At 41.0% G+C, this 17160-nt stretch overlaps 1 protein-coding gene across 1 annotated transcript; it reads left to right on the top strand.

The window, feature by feature from the left end:
- The first annotated feature begins 632 nt into the window (after nucleotides 1–632).
- Nucleotides 633–7252, top strand: LOC147855601 (uncharacterized). The gene is made up of 7 exons (XM_087330090.1): nucleotides 633–636; nucleotides 2565–2659; nucleotides 2722–2798; nucleotides 3634–3849; nucleotides 4362–4432; nucleotides 4633–4712; nucleotides 5028–7252. Exons 1-7 carry the CDS (start codon nucleotides 633–635, stop codon nucleotides 7224–7226), a joined length of 2742 nt encoding a protein of 913 aa, XP_087186216.1. The 3' UTR covers nucleotides 7227–7252.
- Nucleotides 7253–17160: the final 9908 nt, after the last annotated feature.

The following is a 17160-nucleotide window of genomic DNA, read 5'->3' as shown; positions in this document are numbered from 1 at the left end:
AGAGGAATAGGATTGTGATAGTGGGTGTAGGATATCAAGTATTCCTGCAGTGTATTTATTGGTGTTATTTGTGCTTGATGAATTTTGTTGACATAACCTTGATCTATTCTTGTTTGGGTTTCTATTAGTTTTGGGTTTCAAGAAATTTGGGTAAGTTGTAGTTGAGCATGTGGTCCTTTTTAATATTAGACCTCAAGATTTTAATCTAGAAATTTGTGCATACTATGATACTAGAAAGATTTTTATGTGCATGTTGGAGTCCTTTTTGTTGAGCTAAAATGTTTTTTTTTGTTTTCTTAATTTCTCACTTATTTTAGAGAGATTCATTCACAAAGTGCCATTTTGTCTCTATATGCTCACTTCATGTATTTAAATTAGTTCATGTAAGGCCATGAATATGAATTTATTAACATTTTCATTTAGAGGCAATATTACCATTTTCAACTCTTGGTTGTGTAAAGTCATTTTTAGGAGAAACTATTAGTGTACATGATGTCAAATTAAGAAACATTAAAATGAATGCGATATTGAACACTCAACTTTAAGCTTTAAGCACAATCTTTGCCACCATACCATCATTTAGTTTAATAATGTAGGGTTATAAATTATTAAATTGTGAGATGGAGGTAGATATGGGTAAAGTATCTAATGTCCTATTGTGTACAAAATGAAGGCAATGCTTCCCAATTTGCTTTAGAGCTAAGAACAATACACACTTGTTAGATGTATGTGCATAATCTAACAAATAAATATGTACAACTTGTTCACGCTAGGGTTTCTTCAAGGACCTTTAGTACTATATTTTCATGTTTTATTTTAAAGGGCAATAATATCTATTGTTTTCACATTTTGTATTATGGAATGTGTGACAACATCAAGCTTGTAAAGTTATAACATAAACAAATGTATCCCAACAAAGATGCCTTCATGCAACATTTTTTGGAAGGTCCAATTCACTAATGAATGGTTGTGTGTAATCTTGAAATATGGCCCTTATGATTTAGTATCAAACAACAAAGCTTCAATTGACCCATACTGTTGGTTGCAAAATCCCAAGGATCATATAAAGAGATTTATGGAAGTGGCTAAGCTTGGGTTTGAAAACCATGCATGCATTTCAAATTAGTTGAGGTTCCTTGACCTTCTATGGAGACTATCATAAATGTAAGTTTGGATTGCCACAAAGCCCAAAGATGCTCCAAGAAACTTGAGCATTTCAATGAATGAATACAACCACAAAATAATTACAATAACAATAAACATGGATTTGTAGGTTGCTTCTTAGAAGGTATCCTTGACATTTGAAGTGTATGGTGTTTACATCTACAAACTAGCAAGATAGTTGACATTGGGTATGGTGTTATGATGGACCGTGTCATGTCAAATATATAAGTTACTTGGACAAGTAAAAGTTGCATTCTTGTAATGTTGATTTGCCAAGTCATACGGTTATCGCATTTTAGTCAAACAAAGTGGGAATTGGAGGTAAAATGTACAAATACTATCATTGAAACCATAGGAACAAATTTTATAAGCTACTTAAGAAGCCAAAATCATGATTTTTGTATAATTTGCAGTCATAATACTTTCGCCAAAAGGTATATCATCATAGCCTATTTACGAATGGTCCAAGTGAGGGAATATAGTGAGTTGGTGTAAGTATGCCAATAATAAATGACTAGATGCATATGTGCATTAGACTAGATGCATATGTGCATTACAATGCGCTTCATAGAAATTGCTATTCCCAAGAACATTTGGATTTCAAGGTTGTGTCTCTACTAGTCCTTCTCGTTGAGTAATCAAGAGCTTTTGTAGTCACAACCATCAACACACATGCGGGTGTGCGTGTCGAATTTGGGAAATTGGAGTAGATTCCGAATGTTCTACTTACTTACTACAAGAACCGTGGCAAAATCGTGCTAACTCAGTTCCATAGTTACTCATCGATAATATAAGTTCATAAATATTTGTGTAGTGTAGTTATAATGTTCAAAGCATCCGCTCTTAATTTCTAATCATTCACATTCTTTAAGCTCTCGCAATCATGCTCTTGGTGTCAAAATCCTTGTGCTCTCGTACTCACACTCTTTGTATGAAGGCCTTTTGCATCGATCGAGATTACTTTTATTCTTTTATCACTCATACTCCTTGTGTGAGGACGTATTGTACTCAACTCTGAACTCACCACAAAATCACAAAACCACAGAGATTAACCATTTCCTTAACAAGAACCATCTAGCTACATTTTCTTCATCTAAGGAATATCCATCTTCAAATTCTTCTGAATTTTTTTTTCCTTCTTTCTTAATCCCACCATTGTATTTCATAAATTCTATTTGCTCACTAGAGTATAATACTGAATTCCATATCCTTGCTAGAATATATGTGTGTGTGTGTGTGTGTATGCGTGTGTGGGACACCAATTTTTTTGCCAAATTCTATTATTTTCCCTTGCAAGAAGTTATTACCATAACTAAAATTGCACGTCAATTTGAGAAATTAGGATCGTAATGGTGCTTATTTTAATGGACAAAGCCTTGTGTTTTGAGTTTTTATATCAGCTATATTTGCATCTCTGAATGGGAATTTACAATTCTACACGAGTGTTGATCCTATGTCTTGCATGTTGAGGATGTATATCTGTGTATTTGATAATGTATAAATTATTGTTCGTATCAACACATGATCATTCATATATAAATCTGTCATTGCTTAAAGAGATTGCAAGCTGGATTCAATGTGCTTAATATCATTTTTGTAAATTGGCAAAAAGCTTTGCTCATGCTTGTTATAAGGTACGATTATAATTTCAACGTGAATGGGCTACTAGCCTTTAGTTTTCATTGTTTCAATAACGTTGTATACTGCAAGGCTACAAGAATGTGAGAGTATTGAGAAGCTTCAATCGCACCTTACTGCAAACACACGCATTTGACATAGAATAAAAAGAGAATGAAGTACCGCCGTTCAATAAGAACAACACCTCGCTAGCATAGGGCCTTGCGAAGGCGAAAAGAAAGAAACAATGACTCATGAGGTTGGTTCCACATGCTTCTCGGATTACCGAACAAAGACACGGACAAAGCACCCCAAAAAATGATAATTTTGATCGAACTCATACAACAACCCAGCACAAAAATATGAGACACGAAATTTGCGAGATATTCATTTGGAAGAACACCGAGAGAACGATCAAAGAAGCCGAGAGAAAGCTCATCATATGTGTGTGTTTGTGTGTGTCCAATTTGGCTATGAATACATATACTGTATACATATGTGTTTTTGCTGTGTCCAGTTGGTATGTCTTGTCTCTCTATCATATCATTCCAATTTCCACACACACACACACACACACACACACACATTTAATCTTATTCTACATGCAAGACCTTAGTTTCCCCTGCTTAGGTTCAAGAGCTTTTACTCCTGTGCAGGTTTTTTTTGGGTTTTAGGGTTTTGCAGGAGTTCAGGGGGTTTTAGGGTTTTACAGGAGTTCAGGGGGGTTTTAGGGTTTCACAGGAGTTCGGGGGTTTTAGGGTTTCACAGGAGTTCAGGAGGTTTTAGGGTTTCACAGGATTTCAGGGGGTTTTAAGGTTTTACAGGATTTTAGGGGGTTTTAATGTTTTACAGGGGTTTACGGTTTAATAGGATTTCAGGGGTTTTAAGGTTTTATAGGATTTCAGGGATTTTAGGGTTTTATAGGATTTCAGGGGTTTTAGGGTCCTATAGGATTTCAGGGGTTTTAGGGTCTTATAGGAATTCAGGGGCTTTAGGGTCTTATAGGATTTCAAGAGTTTTAGGGTCTTATAGGATTTCAGGGGTTTTAGGGCTCTCACCCCAACCCGGGTTTTAGGGTTTGCAACATAGCGCTGCATCCAATCCAGGCTTAAGGTTTAAGGGTTTAAGATAACTGGGGTTTAGGGTTGTACCATTGGTCTTGCTCCAACTGAGCTTGAAGGTTTTAGGGTTTGCAACATAGCGCTGAATCCAATCCAGGCTTAAGGTTTAAGGGTTTAAGATAACTGGGGTTTAGGGTTGTACCATTGGTCTTGCTCCAACTGAGCTTGAAGGTTTTAGGGTTTGCAACATAGCGCTGAATCCAATCCAGGCTTAAGGTTTAAGGGTTTAAGATAACTGGGGTTTAGGATTGTACCATTGGTCTTGCTCCAACTGAGCTTGAAGGTTATAACATAACTCGGTGCCCAATCCAGGTTTAGGGTTATAACATAGCTCTGGCCCTAATTCAGCTTTAGGTTATTAACATACCTCCCAATCAAGGTTTAGGGTTCTAACATAGTTCTGGGTTCAATCCTTGAATCCAGGTTAAGGGTTATAACATAGCTCTGGGCTCAATCCAGGTTTAAGGTTGGAAGATTCTTTGGGCCCAACACATGGTTAGGGTTACAATATAACTCGGGGCCCAATTCAGGTTTAGGGTTATGTCACACCTGCGTACCGAATTCAGGTTTAGGTTTAGGGCTATAACATAGATTTGGGCCCAATTCAGGTCTAGGTTTTGGGGTTATATCACAGCAGAGCTTATACGCCAATGAGTGCATGAGATCAACTTTTGTGGGAATACGACAGAGCAGTAGAAAATTTGGAGTTGAAAATGTATTTATGTAACAGAGCTGCAAATCTGTAAATTCATTTTCATGGCGAGCTTTCCAAGAATCAGGTCGGGTGGCCGCACTCCAAGCTGCGCAGAGGTATATACTCCCATTGTAAGAATCATGAAGGTATCTGGAACCTAAATTGAGTTCTGCGAGAATCATGAAGGAATCTGGAAACCTAAATTGAGTTCTGTAAGAATCATGAAGGAATCTGGAAGCGAAATTGAGTTCTGATTTTCCAATAATTTGCTGTTCATTCTATTCTATGCAATCTTGGGAAAAATAGCAAGAAAGCTGAGACTAGCTCATTTTGTTTTCATTTTATTCATATGATGGAAGGGAAGGAACCAAATTTCACATGGTGTTGTTCTAATGCTAAAAAACCATGGCTGGTTTTCTTTTTCTTAGCAGCTGCTGAAAAGAACAACAGTAGCTGCGAAGGTCTCGGATTTCGACTTGCAGCAGGTGCAGGAAGATCTCGCTAAAGCGAAGGAACAACTCGGATTACTCGAGAAATCGAAGTCAAGCTTGGCACACGACCTCGCACGTGCAAAGAAGAATGTGGATCACCTCACTATCAAAGTTAACAATGAGGTGAACGAAGCTTCCAAATTACGAGATAAGGCCCTTCGATCTCCTTGTGCACATGGAGAGATGATGCTAGATGTGAATCATGACCATGTTATAAGCTATACTAGCACGATGATCACAGCCGCAGAGGAATGGAAGGCAAAGCTAGATAGCATGAAGGAGCAGTATGATGTTGCACTTTTTGAGCTGCAGCTTAACAAGCAAGCCTTAGGAAGTTTGAAGTATGAGCTTCTAGTTTGTGTGGAAGCCAAAGATGAAGCGGTGAGGCTTGCTGGAGAGGCGATGAATGCAGCCGAGTCTACAGCCAAACGCGTCGAGGAGCTCTCGATTGAGCTCTTCCGAACCAAGATTGAATCTGCTACTGCCAGTGCTGCCACTGAGATGGATAAGGAACTGGTTAGGACTACTGCTGGTGATGCTTCTGGTAGATCAGGAGCAATGGAAGAGCTGCTGCTGGAAGAACTTGCGGTTACGAAGCAGAACCTCATGGAGGCGAACATGGCCTGCGAAAGGATTTCACGGGAATCGGCAATCGAGTTGGCTAACCGAGAGGCCAGTTTGAAAGACGCAACCGAGTCAGCTGCTCGGGCAATGGCCGAAGTTGAGATCCTCACAAGGGAGCTTGCTGAGGTGAAAGCCTCCTCAGAGGCACATATTCTTAGAGATCGAACAGCTTCTTTGGAAGCTTCACTCAGTGCAGCTGCGAAAGCTGAGGCCGAATGGAAGAAGGCTCTAGATGTGGTGGTAGTAGATACTCAAGCCAAGCTGGAAGCAGCACTCTTTGAAAGAGAAGAGGCGAGAAATGCCGAAATTGTAGCCCTTGGTTTGCTTGACAAGGCCTCCAAAGACCTTGAGGGTGCACACGAAATCGCATTGGCCATGGCTTTACAAGGGAGTGTTTTATCTTCCTCCCTCGAGTTTCTCAAAGTTCAGCTTGAGCAAAACCTAGTGGATGCCCTTGAATCACAACGCAGGGAATGGAATGCGAAGGCTAAAATAGCAGAGCTAACTGCCAGCCTGGTAGAAATGGCAGAGAGAAATCAAGCAGAAATAATGGCTCTCAAAGAAAGGGAAACCTCTGCAGTTGCGAAGCTTTATTTGCTACAAGCTGAAGTTACAGAAAGCAGATGGGAGTTGCAAGATCAAGCGAGCAAATGCTCTTCTTCTTCATCGCTTGAGTGCAAATTGGCTGCTAATTGGGATACAGAGTGTGGTAGGTGTATGCTTAATCTAGAGCAATCAAGTACAGATCATAAGCTTGCTGCACTGGTTATGGAGCTCGAAGAAAACCAAGTGGAATTGCAAGCTCTCAAGGACCAAGTATGTAGAAATAATAGGACGACAACAACTCTCATGTGCGAACTCGAAAAGAAGGAAGCTGAATTGGTGGATCTCCATGGCAGATTGTTAGAAATGGAGGTGAAAGCTAGAGCCTTAACTTTGGGGCTCTCTGCGAAGAAAGAAAGATATCTGATCGAGCTTAGGACGAGGGAAGTATACGGTTCATGTGCTAATTTCACAGGTTTTGCTGCCGATGTTTCTGAACTATTGCAGGTCCTCGGTGAGGCTTTAAAAGCTCTGGCCACTTATAATCGGCAAGGACACAATGCCAATAAGACTCTTGATGTAACTAAAGTTGGACATTATAGTGCTGCAATGGCAGCTACTAACGGCAAGCTGGAAGATGCTCAGATTGAAGTGAAGGGAGATGGAGATGAGGAAGGCCATTTAGAAGTGCAAAAAGAGACTAGAATGTTTTGCACGACAACGCTATCATCATCATCGTCATTGAAGGTAGGCAAAGCTGTGGTGGAGGAACTGGAGAAACTGAGAAGAGAGCTTTTCGAGGCTCGGGCGGAAGCAAAAGACGCTAGAGCTGCGTGCTCGAGTGCACAGAGCAAGCTTCATAAGAGCTTAAGGGAGCTGGAGGCATTGAGATCATGCAGCAGCTCAGGAGATGATGTCAAGAAACGCAGGCTTGCGTGGTCGTGCATGAAGAGCTGGATACCTTTGAGATGATTATGACAATGATGGAGATGGAGATGGTGATGCTAGGTGATGTTGCCACCAGGAATTGGCAATGGCTCGGCGCAAGCTTGAACCGAACCGTTTAAAAACGGTTTGGTGGTTCGGTTTAGGCATGAGCTTCCTTAACCGGTTTGGGATGGCTCATGCCGAACTGAACCGATTTGGGCCAAACCCCCGGTTTAGGCTTAACCTGTTAGCCTTATCCACTTTAGGACCCGACTAGGTTCAAATGTGGAAACTCCCAAACAGGTTAAGACTTAACCTGTTTGGTGTGGACAAGGCCAAACCGGTTAAGCCGAAACCGAACTGTTGCTGATTCCTAGTTGCTACGAGAATGGGAAAAATTATATAAGACAAGAAAAGCGCAATGGCGTACGGTCCAAAACCCACGGTTAGATGACAATGCTGCTGCAAATAAATAAGGATCGGGGAATTGTGAATTTACCAAAGCTGTAGTAGCCCCTTGGACAACAAAACTCATTGAAGGATGCAACTAAAGAAGTAAAGATATGAAAAGGGATTCTATGAATTGGTTGAAGGGAAGTTATATGGTCTGCGAGTGTGGGAAAGCTTTCAAATTCATGAGTCAATCCTGTAAACAATAATGCCGGTTAAATATGAAGTTAATAAGGTTAAAACAAAACATAGAGGGAACGGATATGAAATGCTGCAAAAAGGATTATAACTAACAAATAGTGTACATTTATTTACACACTCAAAACAAATAACAAGGATTGCCCAAAGATTGCACAAAAGAAATTTGAAATCGGCATGGAACAATAGCAACGACAACTCTTTCAACTTGTTTTATGGAACAAAACTTTAAAGGTTTAAAGCGGACTTGGCCAATTATCAAGGATGATTATTTGTATGATTTTGGGATATGCAATCTTGATAGCATTCATGAATTATAAGTACCACATTCCATTGCATGTACAAGTTTTCTTTTTGTTATAATGTTGCATCCACCTTTGTTCAATAACATATGTAGTCTAAAATGGTTATGTTTGGTTGGTACTCCAAGAAAATAAAAGTCCTGTTGGTGACAATACTTGGCTATTGATGGCTCTAAACTATGCCTATAACTCAAAGAATCTAGTGTGCGAACAATTGGGACATGTAAGGGGGTTCCATATAGTTTACCCAAGTAGACTTGAATTTAGCTACAAGAGTTGGCCCACCACAATGTCAGAGTCTCGACGTAGTCAAAACATTACACTCTTGTAATGAAAACTTAGGGAAGTTAGTTCTAAGAGTATTTTCGTGTTCCCATGTGGCATCTTTTATAGACTTATCCATCCATTTAATTTTAAATTCTCTGATTATTTTAGAACGCAATTTTTTTGTTTTAACATCGAGAATTCTTTTTGGCACATGTGGTTTAGAAGATAATTCTTCAGAAGTAACCAGAGTTTCAGTTGTCACTGTATTGTCACCATAACCTAGAAGTTCTTTTAGACGACTTACATGAAAAACTAGATGAGTTTCAACGCCATCAGGAAGAGTTAGACGATAGGCTGATGAACCAATGTGTTTGAGGACTGTAAAAGTTCCACAAACCGTGGGGCTAACTTAGCGCACTTACTCGTAGATAGTGCCTTAGAATTGTGAGGTACACGTGAAAATACCTTTTGTCTAGGGTTGAATACACGAGGTTGCCTATTATGATCGGCATAAAAACGCGCTCTATCTTGAGCTGTTTTTATATTATCTTGTGCAATATGCAACATATCTTGTATATCCCGAAGAAAGTTTTGCGTACTTCGCAACTCATCATGATGTATATTAACATCAACTGGGGCTCGTGGTTGAAAACCATACATCAACATAAAAGGACTATATCCCGTCGACGTATGCTTGGAGCTGTTATAAACAAACTCCAAAATTGGGAGATAATGTTCTCATTTTGTTGGTTTTGTACTAACATATGCACGGAGCATGTCCTCAATAATTTGATTTACTCGTTCTGCCTTTCCATTGGATTGAGGATGATCCGTGGAGCTCATGCTCAATGTAGTTTCTAACTTCTTAAAGACTTACGTCCAGAAGTCGCTAGTAAACTTTGGATCTTGATCACTCATGATATCCATCGGTAACCCATAAAATTGAAATAACTCATCAACAAATTAGTAAGCCCATTCATGAACTGTTACCGTGGTTTTAGTAGCAATAAATATGGTCATTTTAGTTAGTCAATCAACCACAACCCAGATGGCATCATAGCCTTTTTGGGTGCAAGGAAGGCTAACAATAAAATCCATTGATATACTTTCCCACTTATTATTGGGAATGTCCAAGGGATGTAAAAGTCTTGCGGCTTTAAGTCACTTGACTTTGTTAACTTGACACTGGTGACATTTAGTCACATAACTATGTATGCCAGGACACATCTTAGGCCAATAGAATTGAGTGGAGATGAGAATGAGTGTACGATGTATTCCAAGGTGCCTACTAAGGGTGCATCATGGCATTCAAAAAGAATTATCTTTTTTACCTTAGGCAAATCTTGAACACAAACCTTCCCATTACGATAGAGTAGACTGTTAGCAATGTGGAAGTATTCCTTCGAGGATGTGGTGATGTCTGTTCCAGACTCAACTCTTGCCCAGTATTTCGCAAAATAACTGTCATCAGGATACTTTCCTTGAAGGTGATCATAAAGATCTTGTGTTATTTTAGTGAAGGTAAGCATGTTAACTTCACGGATGCGACTTAGTGCATCAACGACAATGTTCATGGAACCTTTACGATATCTTATGGAAAAATCAAAGTCTTGGATGAGATTTGCCCATCGTGCCTTACGACCTTTAGGGTCTTTACATGTGAAGAATATAATAGAAAATATAACTTTTAAAGAAATGACTTGGCTTAGTGGTAAGTCAATTGTGTTATATAAGATTGTCCCTCCTTGTTGGGGAGTCGGCCGGAAAGCCGAAATGAGTTCGGCTGGCCGAAATCGGTCAGGAAGCCGAAAAGAGAGTCGGTTGGCTGAAATCGACCAAAAAGCTAAAATGAGAGTTGGTTGGCCGAAATCGACCAAAAAGCCGAAATGGGATTCGGTCGAATAAAAGTTCAGACGAATACACACATACATATATATACATAGTCATATATATATGTGTAGTGAGTGTGTGTGTGTGTGTGTGTGTGTGTGATAAGTTAGTATATATATTGAGAGAGTTGTATTAGCTTCATATATATGTGGGATAACTCACTGAGAAAAAACAGTAAGAGAAGTGCGAAAGTGAACCCTTCTCGGGTGTCTCCTTTCCACGTGATTTTCACACCGTTGCCGAAAATCTTCACAACATCACGTAAAATTGTTTGTCACGTAATGTTTGTAAAACAAAGTAGACATGTTTAGCATGTTTTTCTAATGTACAACTATAAACTAGAATATCATCCAAGAAAATAACGACAAATTTTCCAAGTTGTTCTCGGAAAATGTCATTCATTTCTTGTTGAAATGTGGCCAGAGCATTGGTCAAACCGAAAGGCATAACCAAAAACTCATAATGGCCATAGCGCGTACGAAATGTCATTTTAGGAACATCTTCCGCACTTATACGAATTTGATGTTAGCCCGTATAGGATCAAGTTTCGTAAAATATCGAGCTCCCTGGAGATAGTAAATCAGATCGTCAGCCCAGGGCAATGGCTATGAATTCTTGATCGTCACTTTATTCAAGCGTCGGTAATTAATACACATACGCCATGTGCTCTCTTTCTTTTTTACCAAGAGAATAGGTGCACCCCATGGAGATTTACTATAACTTATATAACCCATTCGTAAATAGTCCTTGAGTTGCTGAGATACCTCATCCTCTTCGGATTGACTTAAGCGATAAGGAGGTATACTTATTGGTGCAACACTAGGTACAATATCTATACGATGGTCTATATTATGTTTAGGAAGTAACCCATGTGGTAGTTCACTTGGAAAAACATCACGAAGATCATTAAAGATTTCATCAAGTTGTTGTTGTTCAAACTATGATAATTGACCTGAGACATTATCGATATTATAAACGTGAATGTTCGGATCAAGTACACAAAAAAATAAAGAAGAACAAGACAACTCGGATAATGATGGAGAGGAAACAATCAAAAGAGATTATTTATTTACACATTGAATAAAATGAGTACAATCATTCAGTACAAAGGAAATGGAATGGCGAACCCAATCAATAGACAAAGAAGAGTGTTTATTATAAAACCAAGGATAACCCAGTATTACCTCAGTGGTACAAAGATTCATGGAAGTCTACTTCCTCTATATAAGTATCAATAGAAATTCCTAATGAATGAATCGTCCCGTTGATGTATTGTACTCTTCCATCAGCCAAGTGCACCTTATAGGTGTGATCACTTATGGTGGGTTGGATTCCTCATATCTGAACCAAACAATCATTCACAAAGTTGTGTGAGCTTCCTGAATCAAATACAAATTGTACGGGAGATCCATTGATATACTCGTTTGCACGTAGTAAAGCATTGGATCCCAATACATAGTGAGGGAAAGAACATTTACAATTACTTAAATGATGTGTATAGACCTGAAGGACATTAGGAATCTAACATTTATGGTCTGCAACTTTTGTTTTGCTATCGTGCTCTTTCCGTTGGAGGTTTCGACATTGCTCTTTTGTATGACCCTTGTTTTTGCAGAATACGCAAAAAGGATGTTGTCACTTACAATTGTGATCCATGAATTTGTTGGGTGTCTTGGGTTTCCCAGCGAATTGCGACTCCTTAGTCCCTAGCGCTTTGTTGGGTTTGTTATGGTCCTTCTTCGAAGTGCATTGATAGCGAAGAACTTTTTCAACGGCCTCTTCGAAGGATTTGAGATCCTTATCGTGCATTATCCAATGATAGTCCGAATTGGGGATTCCATTGACAAAACAAGCTAGCATGGTGAACATAGTCTTCTAGAGAGGAAAACTTCATGCTAGAGAGGTTCATTAAAGCTTGTGTTGCCTCGGTTCAAGATGGAGGTTGCAGAAATTGGCCCTTGAAAACTGTGACAAAATGTGTCCAGGTATCAAGCAATTTCCCCAAAGTTCGGAGCCCATGCCACCAGGCGGCGGCCTTACCCCCAAGTTCTTGGCCAACATATGCAATATTCGTACTAACGCTCATCGGGTCTATTAGTATGTAAATGGCTCTATGACAAATGATGGTTCACCTTGACGCTCATCGGGTCTATTAGTATCACGTTGTAAACTAATGACACGTGCCTCGAGAGCACTATGAGATTCCCGATGTTCGGTCATCTGATGCAAGGTTGAATTAAGGAAATTTTGTATTTGTAAAAAATATGACTCAATGGGGATTGGATTGGCCCAAGAGGATTTCCTTGATTTCCTTTCGCTTGTGCAGATGCCATCGGGTCGTTATTATGAGCCTTTGAATGATAATTTCTGGCAAAGAAATAGGATAAGGTTAGAAAAATAGTCATAACATTATGTCGTGATGTAAACATATCCGGGGAAAACATTAATCAATATCATGATCTCACGTCAATACCCTCTAGATGTATGAGATGAGGTTCAAGATCATGTTACTATGGTAACACAAATGTGTTTTAAAAACCATGGGAGTGACAAATGAATGTCCTTACCTGATCTCTATATTGATTTTTTCATGGTGGCTCCCCAAGGCTCAACCATGTATGTTTCGGTCATGAATAGTTTAAACACGAAAAATGTTAACTGTCAACTATGTCTCTATGCCCACCCATGTTTTATAGTCATATGCATCAACAATGTTGTATGGTCTTGGTCATATTTGAACTCAAGACCTCGCGAACAAATGCATTAAACACTTAAGCTAACCAAATAGGTTCCTCGTAGTGAAGGTTTAGTATTTTATGTGATAAGAGATATGCAAAGGAATTTGCCCATATAGGTTTTTTTAAAAGAAAACATATATGTTGAGAGTTCTTATTTCCCCCTCGTTTACGACAAAACTATGTTGGTATGTTACCTAACCTCAAGCCTCATAATTACGATGCCATAAACCAAAGTGCAACCTAATGGTCAAGCCAAATAGCCCTCTTTTCGTAGTAGGCCCACATGGCCCATCACATGGTTGTACGTCATTACGAATGCCTTCCGTAATGATGATCTCATGGTGGCATCGTATCCATGTAACTAGGGAGGGATGTTGGATACGTGTGTCATAGGAGCGACCTCACATGAAGTGGGTCAAGACCTACACTCTCAACATCATTGTGGCTATGATCGTTTTGTTATAACGCATAGCGAAATCAAAGTGACCAACGGGGATGACAACAAAAAATTGTTGAAAAAAGGATGGTGATGACGGCCACCAAGATCCTTTCCTCGAAAAGGACAATGTTTGATATATAGATCATGTAATAACTAATATACGTATACATGTGACCACACATGCGTATAGTAAAAAAAAAACGTAACATAAAATAGCCAAAAAATGATGAAATCGAGACACGTAATCGAGGCATATAGTCTCGCCTCTACGCACCCAAAACATCCTAAAATAAGGGTGAACATAATATGCAATTGAGGTATTGACCTCTTACACTATGACACCAATCACATATCATTTATATACAAATTGAGGTATTGACCTCTTACACATACGACACCAATCACATATCATTTATATACAAATTGAGGTATTGACCTCATACGCATACGTAACATATGTATGTGAACGTCACACGCAATTGAGGTATTAGCCTCATGTGCATATGACACAAATCACATATCAAATATATGCCAAATGAGGTATTGATCTCATACACATACGTATATGTTTTATACAACCAATCCATTACCACTACAACATCATTGAATCAATAAACAAAAAACATATTGACTACACATGATTAGATTGGGAGAAGAGTTACCGAAGTTTGCTTGTTAATGCCTTTCTGAATCACGGTCAACCGCACACCGATTGATCGTCATCCATCAAAAGAAAACAATCAACAAATGAAACATTAGAAACATGGCTCGGATATCAATTGTTAGAGGTATGCTCTAAAGTAAGCATATGATAAGGATAACAAAGCATTTCGACCATTCCAAAAGGAGATTCCCCAATTGCTAAATGGATCAAACCACAAGGTTCTATCGAAACCCACCATCCATTAGAGATAACACTCCAATACCCACGAAGTGCCAAGCTGGACATGATGTCAACATTTTGCTTTGTTATGCATTCGTTCGCAACACTGATGATCGAAGGCCAACAACAAACTATACCACAACCACAATAGCTCATTGGCAACCACATAACGTTGCCCTTATTACCAAGATGGTGTCGACATATATTGGGCAAGGCAATGCAACAAACAATATCAAATGGCTCAAACAAGTCCTAAATGCTTATGAAAAAAATTATAATGTCACAAGAGAGGCAACTTTTAGGTTGACCATTGATGACCAAGCCAATAAATGGTTTCACACTTCCCAAGGAGGTACCAATGAGCTTTAGAGAAATAAAGGAGGATTTCCTAAAACAAATAGCTTGACAAAGGGCCAAGTGCAACCCTATGGAACTGTAGAGAAATCGACGCTCCGATTAACCTTCACCACTCGGCCACAACCGAGTAAGCACGAATCAATGCAGCAGAAAATAGGAACCACAGAGAAAGAACACGAATACACAGGGATTAACGTGGAAAACCCTAGACGGGAAAAACCACGGGAGTACAAGACTCCAAACCAAAACTATGCATAGAGAAATATACAATGGCGAGCTGCAAGGCGACGACCTTGAGCTCGTTGTCCTCGCCACAGGCGGCGGAAATACACAGAGGCGTCGACCTCCTCCTCTCTCACGCTCTATCTCTCTCACGGCTGCTCTCTCTTCACTCCTCTTGAGTGGAAAAACAGAAAAATGAGTAGCAACAACAAAACTGTTTGCCCTAAGTCATATTTATACACATATGACTTTGGGGCTATTTACAACTATAGCCTCAAGGGCCCTTGGCAAACATATTCACAGATATGTCCCTGCATCCGGATCTCGCTCCGGGTACATTCATCATCCGGCTCCGAAGCCGGGGTCTTCATCATCCGGTTCCGAAACCGAAACCGGGCTTGTCGGCATTCATCTCCGATATCCAACCATCCCATCCGAAGGGACCGTAATCCCAACAAACTCCCCCTTCACTTCGGCATGGGATGTCTCTCCAATCCGATCCTCTTCCGGCATGCTTCCAGCTTGTCGGGCGTGAGCACCTTGGTCAGCATATCCGATCCGTTCTCGTCCGTGTGGACCTTCGTCAGCACGAACTCCTTGTCTTCTATCCTTTCCCGGATCCAGTGATATCTTCGCTGGATGTGCTTCGTCCGGGAGTGATAGGCCGCGTTCTTTGCAAGGTGGATTGCACTCTGACTGTCGTAGTAGAGTCGGTACTCCTCCTGCCGGATACCGAGCTCTCTAATGAAGTCCTTCATCCATATTATTTCCTTGCCGGCTTCAACAGCTGCCATGTACTCCGCCTCCGTGGTTGACAACGCAACCGTCTTCTGCAGCCTCGACTGCCATGAAACAGCTCCCCCTGCATACGTCATCACATACCCTGATGTGGACCGGCTGGTATCTGCATCAGCCGACATATCCGAATCGGTAAAGCCGTCGAGTTCGGGCTTACCGGAGCCGAATCGGAGGCACACGTTTGCCGTGCCCTTCAGGTATCGGAGTATCCACTTGGCCGCGTTCCAATGCTCTTTGCCGGGATTGCTCATGTACCGGCTCACCACTCCGACTACATATCCTATGTCCGGTCGGGTACACACCATTGCGTACATCAAGCTTCCGACGGCAGAGGCATATGGCACTTTCATCATGTCCTCCTTCTCAGCCTTTGTCTTGGGACTTTGCTTGCTGGACAGCTTGCAGTTTGCCGGGAGGGTCGATCCGACCGGTCTTGCTTCCGACATGTTGAACCGTTTAAGCACCTTTGTCACGTACTTTTCCTGTGACAGCCACAACTGCTTCTTGCTCCGGTCCTGGATGATGTGCATCCCTAGTATTTGTCTCGCCGGACCCTGGTCCTTCATTGAGAAGGTTCGGTGGAGAGCCTTCTTCAGCATCCGTATCTTGACCTGGTCTCGTCCGACGATCAACATGTCGTCCACGTACAGGAGGAGTACTAGAAAGTCTCCTCCTTCGAACTTCTTCACAAACACGCAGTGGTCGAACTGCGTTTTGAGGTACCCTTCGTCGGTCATGAAGGAGTCGAACTTCCGGTACCATTGCCGGGGAGCCTGCTTCAGTCCGTAAAGGCTCTTCTTCAACCGGCATACCAGGTGCTCCTTCCCTTTCTTCTCGAATCCTTCCGGTTGCTGCATGTAGATTTCTTCTTCGAGGTCACCGTAAAGGAATGCCGTCTTCACGTCCATCTGTTCTACCTCGAGGTCCATGCTTGCCGCTATGCTCAGCACCGTCCGGATGGAGGTCATCTTCACTACCGGGGTAAATATCTCGTCGAAGTCGACGCCCTTCTTTTGCTGAAACCCCTTCACCACGATCCTGGCTTTGTATCTCGGGGGGTTTCCGGCATCTCCCGGTTTCAGCTTGAACACCCACTTGTTTCGAAGTGCCCGCTTTCCTTTCGGCAACTCCACAAGTTCATATGTGTGGTTCTCATGCAGGGAATCCATCTCGTCCTGCATGGCACTCAACCACCTGCGGCTCTGGGTGTCATGCTTTGCTTCTTCAAAGCTCTCCGGCTCCCCCTCGTCGGTTAGCAACAGGTGCTCTGGTTCCGGAAATCTCCGGGGGGCCCTTCTCTCTCTTAGAGGATATCTCCGTTCCGGAGCTTCGGTAACCGGTTCTTCCGATTCTTCTTCATCCGAATCTATTTCGGGATCGGGGCCGGTTCCGGTATCATTTTCATCTTCTTCGGCCGGTTCTGTTTCTTCACCGT

Source organism: Azolla caroliniana, unplaced genomic scaffold, assembly GCF_043228905.1.
Source record: "Azolla caroliniana isolate FFs.n. ecotype wild unplaced genomic scaffold, voAzoCaro1.0.p SCAF_14, whole genome shotgun sequence".
Classification (NCBI taxonomy): Eukaryota; Viridiplantae; Streptophyta; class Polypodiopsida; order Salviniales; family Salviniaceae; genus Azolla; species Azolla caroliniana.
This window is presented reverse-complemented; position numbering and strand designations above follow the sequence as displayed.

Bases quoted from the DNA above. Each gene is read 5' to 3' on its own strand.
- LOC147855601 (XM_087330090.1), top strand. The intron at 4,433-4,632 runs GTTTAGGGTTAT...TTTATGTAACAG, and splicing joins TAACTCGGGGCCCAATTCAG to AGCTGCAAATCTGTAAATTC. The intron at 4,713-5,027 runs GTATATACTCCC...TTTTCTTAGCAG, and splicing joins GCACTCCAAGCTGCGCAGAG to CTGCTGAAAAGAACAACAGT.